The sequence below is a fragment of the Suricata suricatta genome, chromosome 5, assembly GCF_006229205.1.
Source record: "Suricata suricatta isolate VVHF042 chromosome 5, meerkat_22Aug2017_6uvM2_HiC, whole genome shotgun sequence".
In the NCBI taxonomy this organism is placed as follows: domain Eukaryota; kingdom Metazoa; phylum Chordata; class Mammalia; order Carnivora; family Herpestidae; genus Suricata; species Suricata suricatta.
In genome coordinates, this window is record NC_043704.1 from 109,750,356 (window position 1) to 109,769,916 (window position 19,561).

General features: G+C 37.3%; 1 protein-coding gene across 4 annotated transcripts in view; it reads right to left on the minus strand.

Annotated features, from left to right (window-relative positions):
- The window catches only part of MBNL1 (muscleblind like splicing regulator 1), a 177,487-nt gene that overhangs the window by 130,722 nt on the left and 27,204 nt on the right, over positions 1-19,561 (minus strand). For 2 of the 4 annotated variants that reach the window (XM_029940028.1, XM_029940027.1), the window contains exon 1: positions 14,425-14,677. The exons of 1 other annotated variant lie outside the window; for it this stretch is intronic. In XM_029940028.1, coding sequence (XP_029795888.1) covers positions 14,425-14,598 — 174 coding nt within the window. In that variant the 5' untranslated portion in view covers positions 14,599-14,677. Of the gene's footprint in view, positions 1-14,424; positions 14,678-19,561 lie in introns of those variants that run through there. One more of the 4 variants, XM_029940031.1, reaches the window with a different exon arrangement.

Here is a 19,561-nt window from a genome sequence, read left to right on the forward strand (position 1 = left end):
TAGAATATCACAGACTTGGCTACTTCTTTACACCTTTGAAGAAGTAAATGGTACATATTTTACCAAATAAGCAACTTTATAGAGGCACAGAAAGAACAAAGCAGGGATAGTGCAAATCATGAAAAAATGGGACTTTAATATTTAACCTACTACTCTTTGCAAGTACTTTACTGAATAAACATCAATTTTGTTTTTTTAAAAAAAGTCTAAGGTAAGACTTTTAGAAAGAAATTTACAAAAATAATATAGTGTCTGAAATATCAAATGTGAATTATTTATTTGAGACCAGCATAGAGCTAAAGAGACATTAGTTTTAAATGAAATTAAATGTGGAACAGATGGTTACAACCACTTTTTCACTCATAGATAACTGCATTTAGAAATGGGTTTCCATGCATAGCCAATGATATAAACATGGTAGTTCACTAATAAGACCCCATTGAGTTTAACGTTGAGTGTTACACATGTTGAGAGGCTAAGGGGTATTTTCTCTTGATAACGAGTAAGTAAAAAACCTAGTATATGATAATGCACATTTATACATCAAGATAAACGTTTTTAATTTTGTTTTTGTCAAATAATGGATAGATACCTTTGGTATAATAGGCAAAATGGGTGACACCTTATTCTGACAAGAGGCAAGGTTCCTCTCTTAAGGGGGAAATATAACTTAGACTGAGATTCAGCACTGAGACCAGAACAACATTAGCAGCTACCATTTATAGAGTATTTACACAGAGCGAGACACTGTGTTATATAACCGATCTCACTGAATCCACACGAACCTTCAAAGCAGGTATTCTTAGCCTCATTTCATAGAGGAGGCACAAAATGACTGACACAAAGTCAGTAGAAAGTAACTGATGAAACCAAACCCAGATCCAGCTGAATTCACACTCTAAGCTCTTAACCAGCTCTTACTCTTCGCCATAAATGTTTTTGCATTCAGCTTTTGCAATTATTCCAAAGATCTTACTTTGATGCAAGTTCCAACGTCATGTTGGGACTAAGTGAAAACCACCAATGGCCATATTCTCATTACTCCTGGCACAAGTATTTATTTGCTATAAAGGAATATTCATTACAAACTTCATCCCAACGAAAAGAACACAGAAGCCAATCCAGACATTCAGAAAACACCAATCAAACCATCGATCAAGCCAGCACTAAAGCCAATTCAAAGAAAATGCCTAGAGAAATAAAATCAAAGGACAAAAAATACTGCTTTTTCCTATGATCAATTTTGTCCTAGACACAAATTAAGTTTGACTTTTATGCCAAGTTTGAATTTATATATCAAAGACAATTTTGTCAAAAATCTTTTTAACTGGCTCTCTGACTAAACTGATACATTCAAGAAAATGGCCCAAAGGCTTGAAGTTTCTGTAAGAAAGAATCCTTGTAACACTAGCTATTGATGTTAAAGGTTGTCTTTTTGTGAGGCACCTAGATGGCTCAGTCAGTTAAGCTTCTAACTTCTGCTCAAGTCAAGATCTCAGGGTTCCTGACAGCCCATAGCCTGCTTAGGATTCTAGCTCTCTCCTTTCCCTCTGCCCCTCCCCCACTTGCACCTTCTCTCTCAAAATAAATAAATTAAAAAAAAATAAAGGTGTCTTTTCTCTTTTCTCCATGCTATCATTCATCCAAATGAACTGCTCTGTGAGAATATATATTTTGCACAGAGGATTTGATAATAATGATAACTAATATTTGAGATACATCTCTTAATAGTCCAGGGTTACAATTTAAACTAATATATACTAAATACCCAATAAGCCCAGGTATTTTATGTTCTTAAATCCATGTTTTCCTGAAAGCAAACATGCTTTCTGCTGTATCACAAGCAAAATGCAATCAGTGGTCCTTATATTCACAAAGTCATTTTTCTTTCAATTACATAAAATGCGAAAGTCTTAAAAAGAATACTGTGAAATATTCTACAATTAAGGTATTCAGGGGCGCCTGGGTAGTGTAAGCATCTGACTTCAGCTCTAGTCATGAACTCAGGGTCCGTGAGTTCGAGCTCCACATCAGGCTCGGTGCTGACAACTCAGAGCCTGAAGCCTGCTTCAGATTCTCTGTCTCCCTCTCTCTAGCCCTCCCCTGCTCGTGCTCTGTCTCTATTCCTCAAAATAAATACACATTTAAAAAAATTTTTAAATAAAGGTTTCAGGTGAAAACATTTCCTCTCATTGGATCTAGATATTTCAGCAATATTAATATGGTAGGTACTATGCAAATATACAAAAAACTAAAATGGACTACTAAAATTTCATTCCTAGCTCATTTTTAAAATGATATTAAAAGTTATAAATACTTTAAGTGACACATAAAATATAAAGACATTACAACACAACCCATTGCAGAAGAAACAGGTGAATGGTTTCTTCTAGATTTTAATTTTATACAGCATAACTTATGAAGACTTACAAGGGCTTTTAAGCATATTTTTGCGTGTTTCCAGTGTTATCATAAATGCCCAGTAATACTCTTAAGAATGAAATCTCAGCCTCCCACAATGTCTCATACATTAGAAAACTATGACGTATACTATTATTTTAAATAAGAAAGCATATTCTATTTTATGCAAAGGAAAAAAAGGATAGTTATGAAATGAAAACCTTCCAAGCTTTGTCTCAGAATCTTGAAATTCTCATTTGTTTTTCCCCAAAGTGGCCTATTATTCTGATATCAGTCTGGCAGAACTTATAAAATTCTACCTGATCTAAGATTTAGGTCTCTACATGATCAGACTTATAGTTCAAATTTTAGTACAAATTTCCCATCTTACATGAAAAAGTCTTATTAGTGATTATTCTGGGATGGTTTTCTGAATTACAAAAAGTGTGAGTGATCATGATTTAAAAAACAGAGTTGTCTTAAATGCAAGTAATTACAGTTACTCAACAAATACTTGCCCGAGTATGTCCATCCCTCTAACACGTGGACTCACGAATAAGGAACGCTGTATTTTGTCGCACGAGATCACTGTGCGGTGCTTCATAATACTGCCAGCACAAACAAGTTCAACTTAGAGTGAGGGCTGAAAGCTCAGGCTCTGAAGACAGGCTGTGCAACCCTGGACAGATTATTTAATCATTCTGAGGTCTCAGCATGTTATCAAATCAATACATAATGATCAAATCAGGGAAGTAAAATTAACTATTTCTATACGTGTTCCCTAAAAATCAATCTGACTCTGGTTGATCTTGCTAAATGATAGAACACGACGATGGATCCGTGTAAAACTCAGTAAACCCATTCCGACGAATGCAAACACACAGTTCCCCTTGCACACACGTAACCATAGCTGAAACTCATCTGCTCTTCCTACACAGACGACGTAAGAGTTTCCAGTGTTTTTCTTAATAAACCTCCCTACTCACACATGAAGCTATTTAATGTCTACTTGTGTTTTACATGGGCAAATCTATGGTCTACTGGGAAACTTTAAAATTAAAGAACAGAAGAGTTAAGAGAATGTTTCCTTATTCTATGATCATTTTAATCTTCATTGTACTTCTCAGAAGCTCAAAAGCTTCTAAAGTAACCATTGGTCTCTCAACACCCAAGAAGGCAGGGGGGCCTGTGCCTCACTCACCCATGCAACAGGACTGCCAATCATAATGTCTGATTCACAGCAGGTTACAAATGATGAAATGAGGAGGAAGAATGGATTGTTTTCCTTTGGTTGATATGCAGAGGGGGCAAAAACTCTGGTCTGCCATTTCTTTAAATTCCTCAACTCTCAGTATAAAAGTATGTTTCTGAAAAAACATTTCTCCTCCAGCATTATTCATCCTGGGTGAAAAATACAGAAGCCAAGAGTAGCTAAGAAGGATTTTTTAAAATAATAATTTTGCATTTCTCACTACACATACTTAACCCATTATCTGTATGTTACATGTTAAGCTACTATATGGTAACTGTAGTTTCAAGGCTTGGTGAGAGCTACCTAAACAAATTCCACCATGCAGAAACCTGCAGTGTAGATGACTCTTCTTCAGTGTAGGTAATGACTCATTAGTTCATCTGAATGTAAGCTAACTTGTGGGGGTTTTTTTTAATATAATGGATTTTCTTATGTGGACATTTGTTTTCAATTTACTACTCTGCTGTGATTCATGGAAGGCAATGTTTGGCAGTAAAAGTTCATAATAGCAAAGAAAAGCTCAACAAATAAAATCAGTATGATAATCTTTTCTCATGGTTAGATTTAGATTTCATTAGTTTCCACTTAACCATGAAGAGATATGAGATAATGTGAAGAAAGATAGTCATTCAGAATAAAGATCTTTCTCAACAGGATCCTTTATATAAATAATGAATTCTTTAGTTATTTCTTTCTTCATGGTTCATTTCTTGGTTACCTCCCTTAAAGGAGAATTGTTTTATGAAAAGCAATGTCATCTACCAAAGAGGAATCTTATTTCGGGCATGATAAATTTGGCTGTTTTTCTCAAACCCCCCCCCTTTTTTTTTTAATTTGGCCCACTTGGTAACTAACACTCTCTAGTTTTAAGAGCTTCCTGGGATTGGGAGACGTAACTAGACTTATTTTCAGTCTATGAACGATTTTAGAATATTAGACGAGCAAAGATATCTGAAAGCAAATTATCCTCTGGATGCAGTAACATGGAAAAGAATGAATTACAGATGTAATTTATCCGTCACAAGCAGATCCTAAACACTGATTATGTCCGGGCTTGTGCAGAAAATTGAAAATGATAGAAAAGCTCTCTAGCTTTTCTAACTTTAATTTTCCATGTTTTACTTTGTGTAATTTACTGTCAACTATTAACAGCAGATGCTTCTTGCCTTATTTGAGAACAGCCTGGACATCAGTTTAAGTGATTCTGAAATCCAGAAGTCTAATATAACAAGCCTGAATTTTACACTGAGAGATCAATTCTAACTTAACTAAGGGTTGCTGGAAAGGAGGTGGGCAGGGATGGGATAAATGGGTGATGAGGACTAAGGAAGGCACTTGTGATAAGCACTGTGTATTTGATTATAAGTATGAATCACTCAATTCTAATCCTGAAACCGTTTATATACTATATGTTAACTAACTTAAATTTAAATAAAATTTAAAAAATAATAGAAATACATAAAATAAAAAAATAAAACATCACCATTACTTTGATAATGTTAAAGTCTAAAAAAAAGAAATTCTAACTTAAGACACCTGGAGTGAAATGGAATTTTAAGGAAACAGAGTACTGGATCTATAGTGAATCTCAATCCAACACAAATAGAAATGAAAAAGTAAATATGGTTGGGGCACCCGGGTGGCTCAGTCAGTTGGTTAAGTGTCTGACTTCAGCTCAGGTCAGCACTGGGTTGGACTGTGTGATGACAGCTCAGACTCTGGAGCCTGCTTTTGGATTCTGTGTCTCCCTCTCTCTGTCCCTTACCTCACTTGCTCTCACTCTTGTTCTCTTTCTTGCTTTCTTTAAAAATTTAAAGAAAGTAAACATGTTTGAATAAATCCAATAGCTTCAGAAGAATCTTTCTGGGCCTATAACTATGATCTCGGGGCTAAAATATGGTTCCCAACTGACGAATGACAATCCAGGGACAGCAGCCCCAGTTTGGTGGCCCGGGGTTACAGGAACGCTTTTAGTGGAGATTGCCTCTATTCAGCTCTTCCCACTTGAGGTCTGAGGGTTGGTAGTCGTGAGAGGGAAGGGAGGGTAAAAGGAAAGATTAATCATGAGAGGCATTTCTGTCTCCCTCCCCTTCAGTTCCTTTTTCATGGACCCTCCAATCGCTGTGGAGAAGTTCTCCTTCCAAATTCCATCACCACCACCCCTAACATGCCAGTTTCCCTGTCAGTAATTAGCCTCTTAAGGACTGTGTTTTTCCTATATGCCCTCCCAAAGTTTGACACATAAGTGTTTAAATTATACTCCTTAAACTGGAATACCCATCCCCTAGACCTGCTATATGCCTTTCTTCTCACATCTGGGTCTTCACTACTGATCCTTCTACTACATTCTGTGATAAAACAGCCAGGAAACAAAAAACAATTTTTTTTTTAGTTTTGATATTTTCACAGTCCACCTATGCTACTAGTAATTATAAAGCAAGGTATCAAAAACAACAGCTACACTTTAGAAACTTTCAGGAAAGAGAAAGGGAAGGCGCTGGTCACTAACATTAAGTTCCACACTGGACCAGACTCAGGACCGACAAGCTGTACATTTGAAAAGAGAAAGCAGGCTGAGTTTTTAGGGTGGATGAGGGGCATTAGGGGGGGAGGATTACTTGGAAGACATTGACAAAGAAGTCTCCCCACCCTGAATAAGCTTTGGTCTACAGTTCTCATCCTGCACTGTCTTTTGTCCCTATTGATCCTGAGCCACTGCCCTACTGAAAGCCAATTCTAGGGAACAGGAACACCCCAAATACGGAGCTGGGTAGCCTCTTGCACTACCTTGCAGAAAGTGTCCCAGTAGTTTGGGGAAAACCACCTCTCCTGCCTGAAGCCCAAATGAATTTCTGGAGCACCAAACTGAAACATGAAATAGATCTTTCTCATAGAAACAGTTTGACAAAAGTAGCTAAGGTCTATTACACTAGTAGCACTTATGATGTCTGATAAGATGGCCCTCATAATGCTTCTGTGGGACTTCCTGGGGTTCCTTAATAACCACATTCTTCCAGGCTATTATTTGTACTGGACTATAACTTGAGCATCCTCTGGGTTATCTGGCTTCCCAGAGTTGGCCTGATGACTTAACCACATTGCTTCTGTGGGGAAATGCTTTCTAAACAATGAAAACTAGGAATATGGTTAGGGGTTTTTTTGGTACATCAGGGGATGGCTACATAGTTTCTACAGTGACTACTTATTTAAGATGAATAAGTTAATATCATTTTCCTGTATGACCACATATTTGAAACATGTAATATTTAAAACCTGGGTGCACCTGCTAACTTGTACTATCTTATATTCACTCGCTGATCCATTTGCTGACCTAAAATATAATTACTTTTGAGTATTTGCCATTTTAGGGTATATACTGTAAATCTGCCTCCAACATTAATTTTTATTCTTATGCACTCCTTGTTAAATCCTTAAGGATGTGGATCTGTAAATTAAGAGGCAAAGTTTTATAGGACAGTGGTTGAAAGTGCAGGCTGTGAAATCAGGTTACCGTGCTTGCAGTTCACATTTTACTAGCTAAGTGACCTTGTTCACATCACCTAACTTCTCTTTACCTTAGGGTGGCCATCTCTGAAAGAATAGGAATATGAGTAACTTTCTCAAATAGTTCTGTGAGGACTAAATATTATGAACAAATACAAAGCAGTGAAAATACTGACCAGCATATAGTCATTTTCAATAAATATGAACTAATTTTATTTCACACAGAGGAAATAAAAATAAAACATATTTGTGGAAGAAGCAGAAATAGATTATTAGAGTAACTACAGATTGTTTTGTCAAATAAAACCACTTGAGACCTGTTCTTATGACCTGCATTCCTTTATAGTTCAGTCTTAAATACATAACCATATACATAAATATGGACTGGCAAAGGAAAAATAAAAAATAAAGCAATTTTCTTCTTCTATATAAGTAAAAAAATCAATCCATTTGTGATATGACAGGTTTTACTGACTCAATGTATCATAACTTCAAAGGAAAAAAGACAACTCTGGCTACTCAGGACAGGAGACTGATGACAGGTCCGCCAATATATGAATATACACGTTTCTCTTCAGAGGTGGTGTCCCCTCGGCACCCCACCCCCAGTACCTAGGTATTTTTCAGGGAGAGTTACTTGATTCCACATTTTTTCTGGAAAAAAAATCTGTAACTTCCATCCCAGTGACTGCCCTCCTGGACATCTATTCTCCCCTTCTACCTGATCCACTCAGAGGCCCAATTTTAATCAGGACAATAGTTAAAAGACTCTAGTTTCCCCAAACAAGCAAAGGGAGAGAAAAAGAGAGGAGGGGCAAACAAGAAACAGACTCTTAACTATAGAGTACAAACTGATGGTTACCAGATCCGGAGAGGGGGAGGGGAGGGGTAACATGGGTAAAGGAGATTAGGAGTATATTTATCATGATGATGAGCACACAGAATTGCTGAATCACTGAATCACCTGAAACCAATGTTAACACTGAATGATAACTATACTGCAATTAAATTTTGAAACTTCAGTAATTAAAAAAAAAAAAAAAAGACTATAGCTCCCAGCTATCCTTACTACCAAAATCAGTCAATGAGAGATCAGAATAATCACTGGGAAAAGTTTACAGGGCCTCTGTGCAAAAACAAAGAAGTCTAAGGAGGCTAGGCTGTGGTTTCTTTTGCCTTCGCCTCTTCCTGCTTCCTGGAATGCAGATATGATGGCTGGGACTGCGCTGGACATCTTACAATTCTGAAATAATCCTAAAATTGGAATCTATGTTCCAACTAGGCTGAAGACAGCCCCGTTCTAGTGTCTGGGGAGTCCTTGCATAGGCCTGCACAACCGGCTAAAATATAAACCCTTAATCTGTTTATGTCACATGTCAGGGAGGGAAAGGTGTCTCTATTACTCAATGCTGGACACAGTTCCTTAGAGACAAAATGTCTAAGTAACTTGTCTGTAACTCCAGAGAGAAATATAAAGAAGGATCAGAACCAACAGTTCTGAAGCTGGACCATTAGGAAGCTGGGAAGAACCCAGAGATAGCACAAGGAGAATAAAAGCCAGAGACTGCCAAAGCACAAAGGTAGAGAGGAGATAGCCTTTCAATCAAATTATAATATAGGAGGGGTTATAACTATCAATAGTTTTCCAAACACAAGGTCTTATAATATAGAAAGTTTTATCTCGAACAACAAATCAGACTTTACTTCAAAGTGGTAATATTCCAACATGTGCCAATACAGAATGAATAATGCTGTAGGTGGTGTGCATTTCATGTTATTTGCATGAGAAATATATATTAGATAAAAACTCTGTAGCTGCTTATTATAAATGACTATTAGAATAAGATCTCCTCACCAGAATTACCCCTTTATAGTGCAATTCACAAGGAAATCACCATTCTAATAACTGATTATACTTCAAAGAGCTAAGCAATTCTAACGAGCCTTTGCTTTTAGTTACCAAAGTTTCTGCATATTAATAACTATCATTAGTGCTAAATCAAAGACTATCTATTTGGTTAATCCACTTCCACTGACTGCTATAATTTTGGGCCTGTTAACATAGAAAATTGGTCCCTTATCTAAAAGCATGGAATGTGTTTTTGCTAAAGTTAAAAAAAAAATCCTCAAAATTTCCTCAATAGTATCTCTTCGTAAGAAAATAAGAAGCTTTGTCTAAGACTGTGGGGAGGCACAGGCATTGCTCAGCATGAAAGGTAACAGATTAGTGATTTTGATAGCTGAAATCCTCCACTTATCCTTGGCAAGGAAGATGACAGGATAAGCTTCCCAAATGAGGTCCCTGGGTGTCAGTGCTGGAACTGAGAAGCATTGCATTTCTCACCTCTCGCGTGAACTGCGAGCACGTCACTGCGTCCTGGACGGAAGGGCTGCCCCAGGCCGCATGGACGTTTCAAGTCCATCACAGCCTCATCCGTGGAATTGTTCTGAGGCTATTTGTGGACTCAAAATTCCGCATTAGTTGAGAAATCTGAATTACAATCAAAGGTTTAAATTGTTTGTCACACATAGGAACTGAAGGAAGGTTTAAGGAGAAAAAGAAAAATAGAAGCCGTGTACCAAAAATCTTAGGAAAGGAAAAAAAAATCACTCATTCTAGAATTAGTGCCTTAAAGTAGCATGATTCAAAACATGACTTGAAATTTGTCCAAGTTTAAAAATCTTAACTCATTTAAAAAGTCTTTTTCTAAAAAAATCCTAACTATAAGAATATAAATACGTAAGTGAATAAAATTGTAAGTACTACCAAAGCAACTATAGCTAATGAGAATTTATTTTACAAAAATGCTTATCAGAGTTCATGACATCATCGCACTTTCACAGGGTATTCTTTACAAAGATGTGAAAATTCTGCTTGGGGAATACAATTTGAACTTGTACATAAGGGGAAACGATAGTCCTGTGTCAACCTGTCACTGAAAGACACACTGACTATGTACCTACAGAGTTACATGTATACATAATCATCCACTCAAGTTTTCATATCACATGGGAGATATTAGCAAAACAAGAAACAGGAACCACAAAACTCTTGGTAGAAGTTACTTCCATTAGGAGCCTACTAAATCAAAGTTTTGATTGAAAATTGAGTGTTTAGTCTGAAATCTGCAAAACCATTTTGGCAGGATTTTCAGGGAAGGCAGTTTAAAAGATATGATGAAAAGACTATGCCGGGAACTCAGAAAGAGCAGCAGCAGCAGAGGCAATTGGCATGTTGAAAATACACTGTGCTAACAATGGAGGACCTCCTGAAATTTAACTATAAAAACCTCGAGGACCACTTTACAATGTCCAGTTACGCCACCCTGTCCCTGTGTGACCAACTAGACACCTGATTTGCCTCACTGGCTCTAAGTTTTCTGGTTACTCATATACCTGGATGCTTACATATTCTTTTATCTCCTAATAGCTGAATTCAATTATTCTGCTAGGTCTTTAGAGGCTCTCTAAAGATGTCCACTCAGGGTCCTTGATTCCCTGCTGCTTTGCAGTGGAATCTGACCTCTGATGTGTCTACGACAAATTTGATTGGCTGTGCTACCTATATACACAACCATGTACAAGAGTGAAATGAATGCTTATTTATCTTAAACAAAACTGTGTAATTTGATAAGAAAACAAGTGACTAAAGTTTTCAAAGGCAAAAAAAAATTGCCAAATTTTTGTAAAATAGACAGTAATATAAAGGTCATATAGCCCCTTCTCCAATACCTGAAAAATGGATGGACATTTGAAAAAGAAAAATTCAAGAAGCAATAGTCTTTTTGAGTTGATCATATGGTAAAAGCATACTTTTGCGATAGCATAAATTACTTGATAGCACAATAAAATACATGCTGTAGACCTTCTGTATATCGACTACCTAAATTTTAGTTAAGCCATTATTACTGAAGAAAATGGGTAACCTGTCAATTTACTGTTATTTTAACCATTTCTTAAATACAATATTCTAATGGTAGCTTGCAGGGTTGACCTTTTTCTTTCACTTTTGTCTCTTTCATATCCCTTTCACAAGTCATAAAAAACCCTTTCCAGCATAAAATAATCTATCTTTTCAAATGTTCAGGGTTTCTGAAATAGCTAAAATCTACGGTGTGCAAGCAGTCTAATTCTCAGTCTGAATATATTCTTAGACTCTTGTAAATTGTTATTGCAAGTATAAAACCAAAATTAAGTTAGAACAATCATGTGTTTAAAATATTGTTTAATTTATAAACTAACACACATTATTACAGCTTCTGCTCCCTTACTGTTACCATTCTATTTCCAACATACTTAATATATATATGTATATTCCTAATTATCATGTATTCTCATTTTACTTTGCAATTCATCCATTATGACAAAGAAGTCTATGTTTTCATGTAGTGAATTTAATCTATGTCAATTATGTAAACTTTCAATTCATCAATATGCCACTAAAATACTATCAGCTAATTTTCTTCCTATTACCTTTAGTAATACACCAATTGATTTCTTTTGCATAAATACATTCTTAACCTGTTCAACTTCTGTTTTTAATGAAACGAATTCTCCTCTTCTAAGCAGAAGTCTGCTATGAATGTAAGTCACCTGGGAGCCTGGCCAAAGTCTGAAACAGCACAGCTGAAGGGTACAGCCATTTCACAGGGTCCTCTCAGAGAGGTATTTGGTTTGCTTTCCTAACTTGCTAAAAATAGTAGATTACACAGGCTACCTCCATCTCATGGCTCAAGAACTCACAAAAGGCTGGACTATGGATTGCAGAAATACATACAAGACATTTTATTAAAGAAGTCAGGATATTACAAGTTTTCTAAATTCCTTCCGTTTACTCTGAGACAATACAAATGATCTAGCGGTTATTGGCACGGAGTAACGCTCCTAAGGCTCCCAAATTTCAGAACTTCAAGCACAAGTCATGGAGTTACCTTAACTGTTTTAAAATAACATTTCTGATCTATTTCAGTCACCAAATGGAATACAGCAAGACAGCTAACTAAAAGGCAAGACTCTAAATACTGTATGAAGAATCACATAATGCATTAGTGATAAATATATATCTATGAAAGGTGGCTTTGGAAACATGAATACTTAATTACATACCCAAAATGTGTTAAATGAATTCTTACTATAGTCATTTCACTAACATTTCAGGAGCTATTGTTCCTGCTATGAACCTCCACACAAATAAAGTTGTGTTTATGTTTTTACCTCTTAGTCAAATCAAAATATTTTACCGAGTTTTAGACACTATAAATTAAATTTTGGTTTCTCTTAGAAACAAAGAATGAGGACAAAGTTTGCATTGATTAGCTGCTATAATGCATTCATTTCATAAGTAAATTTAAATCTTAAAATTACTTCTTATTAAAAAAAAAAAGTCCTTGATGTGGCAGTTGAATCTTGTTAACCACACAGCATGTCATTCAGCAAAGCTCCTGTTTTTACTCAAAGGGAGCCTGTTCTGTGTCCACAAGTGAGCAGCCACTAAAAAAATATTTTGAGATGGAAAAATAGCAACTGAATTTTAATGTTTCACAATGTTTCCAACTGCTGTGAAGGCAGGTCTTCTGTGAAACCACTCAATGTCACAGCCAAGTTTAACGTCCTTCATTTTGTAGCTACGAGTGCACCATCAACTGTCTGTAGGATTAAAAATTGGATTTACTAGTAATTGGGTCAAAACAGGGTTACTTATGGACACAGCTGGTTACCGACAAGTGTAATTAGCCCTTTGCCCCTCATTTTACGGGTCCCCGTCTCTAATTACACCTAAATTCAGTCAGCAAAAATTTAGGAATACATAGTCACAAAGGTACAACCACTGTGCCCTTCAGTGATGCCTTTCAAAGGAAAGAAAAAGGCCCGATGGCAATTTATAACTTCTGGCTTATTGATCTTTCTAACTATGACATTAAGAATAATCTAATACTGTAAGAAATCTTTGTTGTTGGGAATATCTCCTTTGATATTTCACTCTGAAGATAGTATTCTTGAGTCTTTGGCAAAAACTTTAGCAAAGCCCAAGTGAGCCAAGAAGCAACTAACTGAAAGTCAACTCATACACTAACTCATCACACATCAGGGGGAGTTATGAGTTAACGTTTGGGATGACTTTATCAGTTAATTCGCTTCATGTTATTAAAGAAGGCATTTTTATTACAATAGCACTACTTTTTTTTTTTTTGCAAAAGACAAGATGGATGTATGAAACTTTTACTTCTCTACAGATGTAGAAATAATAGTGGCGCCTCTCTCATGGGTTCAAAGAGTGAATTATACTGACACATTAGTATTCAAAGCCAATTCAATTAAACCAAGGAAGGACAAATTACCCAGGAATCTTCACATTTCTAGTCTTGACCTTCCATGTCAGAATAAGCTTACATATGCATGCTATCTTTTAAAAGGCCCATTTTCAAACCTGATACCTGAAATACGAGCCAATGACATTTCTTAATGTCAAGACACACTACAGTGGATCATTCAGTATTATGGTGCTCACAAAAGCTAACTTTTAACACTTTAGCTGAGACTGTTACAAATTGTAAAATAATCAGGATCTAACAAAATGAACTAAGTTGTTTCACATTAGAATTTTAGAAACTAAAAGAAAAAAAAATCCAGACAATACTACTTAAAAGTTCTACTCATTTAGGAAACTCAACATTGAACAAAGTTTGCCTCAGATAAAGTACTAAAGCAGCAGCAGCAGAACCTTACTTCTATATTTTCCACAAAATGCATTGCTTTTGGCTTTAAAATAATATGCTTATACAACAAAAAGGAAACCTATAATATCAAAATGCTAATATAAAAAGTCTATCCTAGTTGAGCTGCCAGGTAATCTGTTCTTTTACAAAGGTAACAGCCCCTTTATAAACAAGGAAAAACAAATGATCTTCATTCAGCTATTGCCATGGTCTTATATCATCTATGCATATGCTAACACACATATGTGTCTACATTTACTATTCCCATAGACATTGCTATGACTAAGTTCAAAGTATGCTGACACTTTCTGTTTTAGAAAAACACCATTGCATCAAAGGACTGATAAAATTATTGATAACAAACAAAGTTTGGCCAGAGTTGGGGCTACTGCTTCTCAGTAAAGTCCCCCGCCCCAAAACCATCCACAAGAACACACCATGGAACTCAACTTTTAACAAAGCAATCCATAATTCCAAACTCAATGGACTATGTGTCCATATCCCCTTTATTCAATCATTGCGTATCCTTAAAATAATATAATATTTACTCACTTTCAATGAATCAAAGCAGGCGATTACTCGTCCATTTTCAACTTGGCAGCTTTTCGAAGGATGTGCAAATTTACATTCCGTGTCTGGCCGTGAGCAAGTTCCCCTTTGGAACTCTCTACATACTTCCAGTGTTAGCCATTTTGTGTCCCGAATCGGTGTGACACTAACAGCCATGTTTAGATTTTACAGGTAGTTAAATTTTGCAGTGAAACCAACAGACCCAACCCCCCACAAAAAATTAAAAAAAAACGTAACCAAAAAAAAAAAAAACCCCAAAAAACAAAAACAAAAATAACTCAAAAAGCTGAACTGATAAGACTGTAAAATGCTGATGAAAATGTCCCCTCCAAAATACTTTTTTCCCCACTCCCTGCTTTAAAAGTACGTGGAAAATTGTGTTGTCAATATCAAGGAAAAGATCTCCCACTAGAAATTCACAGCATGAAACTGTTAATTCAAGAGGTTTTGGTTTTTAGAGAAATACTAGAATCGTTAAGTAGATGAACGTTTAAAAGTAGGGCCTCGGATCAGCCTTGTGCTCTCAGTAACCCCTTCCCAGTGCCAATTTGGAGCCCAAAATGCAAGCATGAAAACGTGGCAGACCCTTTGACACCGAATTTCCAAGCTGCTTTCAGCAAAGTTGTCTGAAAGGGAATCTCCTCACAGCTGAATTTGCAATGGAGTTTGGTGGTGCAATCGGTATTGATTAGTTTGGCATAGACAGATGCAGCAGTTTAGAGCAAATCGAGAAAATGATTTTTTTTTTCCTCCTTGATTTCCTGGCAGAAGAGATCTGACTTTTTCAGCAAACTTTTCTTTTAAAACTAAAGCAGCCTAGGGCAATGCCAGATACTTAGAGCTTTTGTCTTGATTATAAGTAGAAATGGGGGTGTCTGGGCTAGAAGTGGAGGGTGGATGTGCTGTCGTCACAGTCTAGCTGGCAGCAAGCAAGGCAAAAGCAGAGACTGCTCTAGAAGCGGGTCCAAGCAGCAGAGACGTCAGGAAAGGCACTTCTTAGTACCAACCTGTAGAAAAAAGAGATAGGTTAAGATTTACTAAGTAGCACTTCACTGATGTCCTACAGTATCACAACCTTGCCATGTGCTACCAGACTAAGTAATATTCAAGTCAGCTTCTCTACCTCTGTCTGTCTGTCTCTCTCTCTCTGTTACACACACACACACACACACACACACACACACACACACAAATACTTACAGTGAGGCATATTGCAGCCAGCCATCGTAGATTTATTAAAAAAAGGGGCCGTTTCCCCTTGTGAAGCAATGCATGATAGAGAGATAACCAATCACAGATAGTGTTGCAGCAATATTCTGGGCAGAAAGCCAATAGTGTGGGTTGTCTTATGAAAGGTCGCGCCTGTCAGACGTTCATTACTATGCTATAAGCACAGAAAATGTCCATCAGATGTGACTTATTCCACTGCAAGAGGACGAGCATGTGGGTTTTGAATTTACCCAACATGCAGTTAGTGGACTAAACCATGTTAGTTTCAAAACAGCTTCCAAGACAAGTCCAAGCACTTGAAGATCATTACCGGAGAATAAAAAGCAAGGTTTAAAAATTGCAGCTGACTTCCAAGCTGCTTTTCCCTCCGGCTCTGCTCAGGGACCGGCACTGAACAGCCTGCTCCTGCTGTCCTGACACGTGAATAAAAAAGGAAAGGGGTGTTTACAAATGGTACAGTCTCCTGACCTATCCAATTCACTTCCTTCTAAAGCCCAAGTCCTGCCTCTCCACTGAAAGCAGCACTCATACTGTAAAACTACTCCATTGAGCCGGCAGACACTTTGTCAATATATCACAGGCAGGCGAGATACGAACAAAAGCATCCTTTATTTGAACATTTTTTAAGCAGAAGCTGAGGTCATGTGGGGAAAAAAATGAGTGCAGTGTTGTCAGTGTGTCTGGCAAATGTGAAGTCAACCTCAGGGGGAGAGTGATTCCATCACAGAAACATTAAATATTAAGTGAGCAATTTGATTTGGGCGGCGTGATGCACTTCAGAGGTACGGACGAAGCCAGAGGCTGGGGGCTGGAGGACCCCCTGCCGCCTGATGATCTACTAACCGGGCAGTACGAGACTGGGTATTTTTTGCTTTTAACAACTTACTTTCTTTTTCAATCAGGATGGAAACACTTTGTGAAAATGCTTAGTAGTTATAGAAACAAAAGTACACATTTCTTTTTCTTTTGAGTGTTACCAACTAAGGAAACAGGACTTTAATAACTCCAAAAGTTTCACACTCCAAAGAGGCAGTGGCACAATATTATAAATAGTGTTTGATCACACTTCTTCACAGGCCAAATATGGTCAACTGGAAACTGGAATATAGAATATGAATGTAGGAATGTAGAACATATATATAGACAGATAGAATCTAGCAGAATTTTTAGAAATTTATTTTAGGGTTAATACAGCCATTCTTAATACTAATTAAAAAAAAAGAAAAGATACCAGGTTGGGGAAATACTATAGTAAGACTACAACTTTTGAGAAAAGTTCAAAAGGCCCAACTCACGCCAGTGCTCAAGAAATATTTTTGTTTTCAAAAAAACTTTCTGGTGCAACTTTCTAGTTGTAGAAAAACAAAGTCAAGTCAGTCATAAACTCTTAAGATTTACCCACCCTCCCGGATCTTTGCTCCACATTTAGGATTTCTCAACTACTTCGTGCCTTCCGCATGTGTGGTCAGCACCCCTCTTTGTCTTTCTTGCTAAAATTTTCAAGTACCTCACCTGCAACCACACACCTCCTTTGGAAGTCAGCTAAGACATCACTTCCCCAAGAAACCCCCAAAATGTCGTGTTCTCCCACACAGAAACAATCCCATGTACCTCCTGACCCCAATGCCCAGCACAGGGAAGGAAAATGTATGGAGCTCCATAACTTTGGTAAATTAAATGACTGATTACTACATCTGGACTGGAATGACCTTGAGGGCACAAAAATATGCAAACACATGCATGAACACACCCATATTAACACATGTATAACACCACACATGAACACACACACACACACTTGAAAACACACACACACACACATACACACCCATCAGTGCCGCTATCAATTAGTATATCCCAGGGTCACTTAGGCCCTCCCATTGTCTAAGAATCCTCCCCCAGGCCTGGACAGCTCCCTCTGACATTCCACAAGGCGGCTTTTAAAATCTTCAACACTTTCAAGGCCCTCCTCTTCCATATTCCTCTCACTAGCAGCAGACAATGGTCTTCCATGCCATAAATATTTCATAGTCAAAATAGGAGCCCTCAGGCATAAACTCCCCGTCACCTTCCCACCACCCATCATTACACTATCGTTCCGCATCTTTCCTTTGGTCTCCCAGCTGTCCTTTCCCTTGCACCCGGTTAAGCTTCCACCTTGACTCATTCCTTCTCAAAACATCTCTCCCTTTACACTCCTTCTATCTGTGAATGACCTGCCTTGCCTAAACTCTTTCTCTTAGTCCAACATGCTGAAGTAGCTCCAAAATAGAGGCGGTGGCAGGGAAGGAGAAAGGGGACCCTGCCAGGCTATGCATCCCCAACTCCCTAATACACTTAATCTGCTTTTCCCAAAGGGCCAAAGAGTCACCTACACGTGCTGTTCTTCTGCTTCTTCCGTTTTCAATCTGTATCAGTGTGACCTCCAAACTCATTACTTTACTGTTCAGCAATAGCTGACGGTGCTCCAACTCAAGCCAAATCTGAAGACTGTGCTAGTCTTTATCTTTACTTGACCTCCACCAGCAGTTACAGCTCCCTCTTCCTTGAACAAAATTTCCTCTTGTCTTGAACTGACACATTCTACCCTTTTGGTTTCTCCCATTGCTGCCCCTCTAGTATCTTCCCACACAGAGAGGAGCTGCCAGGAGCTGGCGGAGGTTCTTGGCATGTGTGGACTCCTGGGACTTGCTGCGTGCTAGCCCTCTGTCTGGTTTGACACGTACTTCCTCGCCCCTTCAACCTGGTAAATCTCTTCTCCTTGTTTCACTTGCTATTCAAATACCACCTCCTCTCTAAGGCTGGGCCACTATGCTAAACACTGTCCCATCTTGGAATATTCTCAGTACTTTATATTTCTTGGTGCCGTTGCCCCCAACATTATAAATTTCCCGACAACAGGGTCTATCACCATTTTTTTAATCCCAGTTCCTAGAACATAAAAGATGTATTTAAAATATTTGATAAAGGAATATATGTTATTCAAATTAACAGGAATAGACATGTATATAAGGATGCATCCCCAACAGCAAGGAAATATTTCATCATGATCTATGGGGACCAAACAATATGAGAAAGGATAATGGCACCCTTAGAAATACCTTCACTGGTTGGTGATTATGTCTAAATACAACCACAAAACCAATTTCTAAAGTTGATTATTTTTCCTTTTTGCCATGTTACAGGCTTAATCTCACTCAAGCACAAACTATATTTTACTTACTAAAATGCTTGCAAATGGGTATTTTGGATATTTTTATTTTCTGTAGCAGAGATACTCTTTTCAATTCAAAAACGGCTACTAATAGAATTATAGACATACACATATTGGTAAATTGAAAATATTGTTTAATTGTAAAATATATTGGCAAAGATGATAAACAAAATGTTTATAATTATCAAGGCACAGAGCCTGAGCAATCAAAACGGACACTAACCTTTATGCATCATTAGCGCAGTTGCACCTGCCAATGTGTGTTCCAGTCCTTGATACAGAGCACGGCGGGTAAGGAACGGAGATGATATCTTAACTTGTTGATATCAGACTATTGCCTTGTACTCTTTCTCTTTATTCAAACAGAAGAATTTCAAGGAAGGCAAGAAATCTTCCTAAATGAGTGCTTTTGGTAAATTAAGATGGTATAGGATTTGGATCAATACTAAATTCCCAAAACATTGTTCCAACTAGTAACGGATTTTTATCCTATTGATAGAGACAGTGCTTAAAAGTATGTGGATACTGTCCAGATTGTGAAAATTCTTACAAACATATTTGCCCTCAAAATATGTGTTGTTTTTAAGTAATTACTGAAGAAAATATTTCTCCTGTAAAGATATTTACTAACAGCTAAATTGCTTCTGAGGTAAATTTCTGACCTATATTTCAACA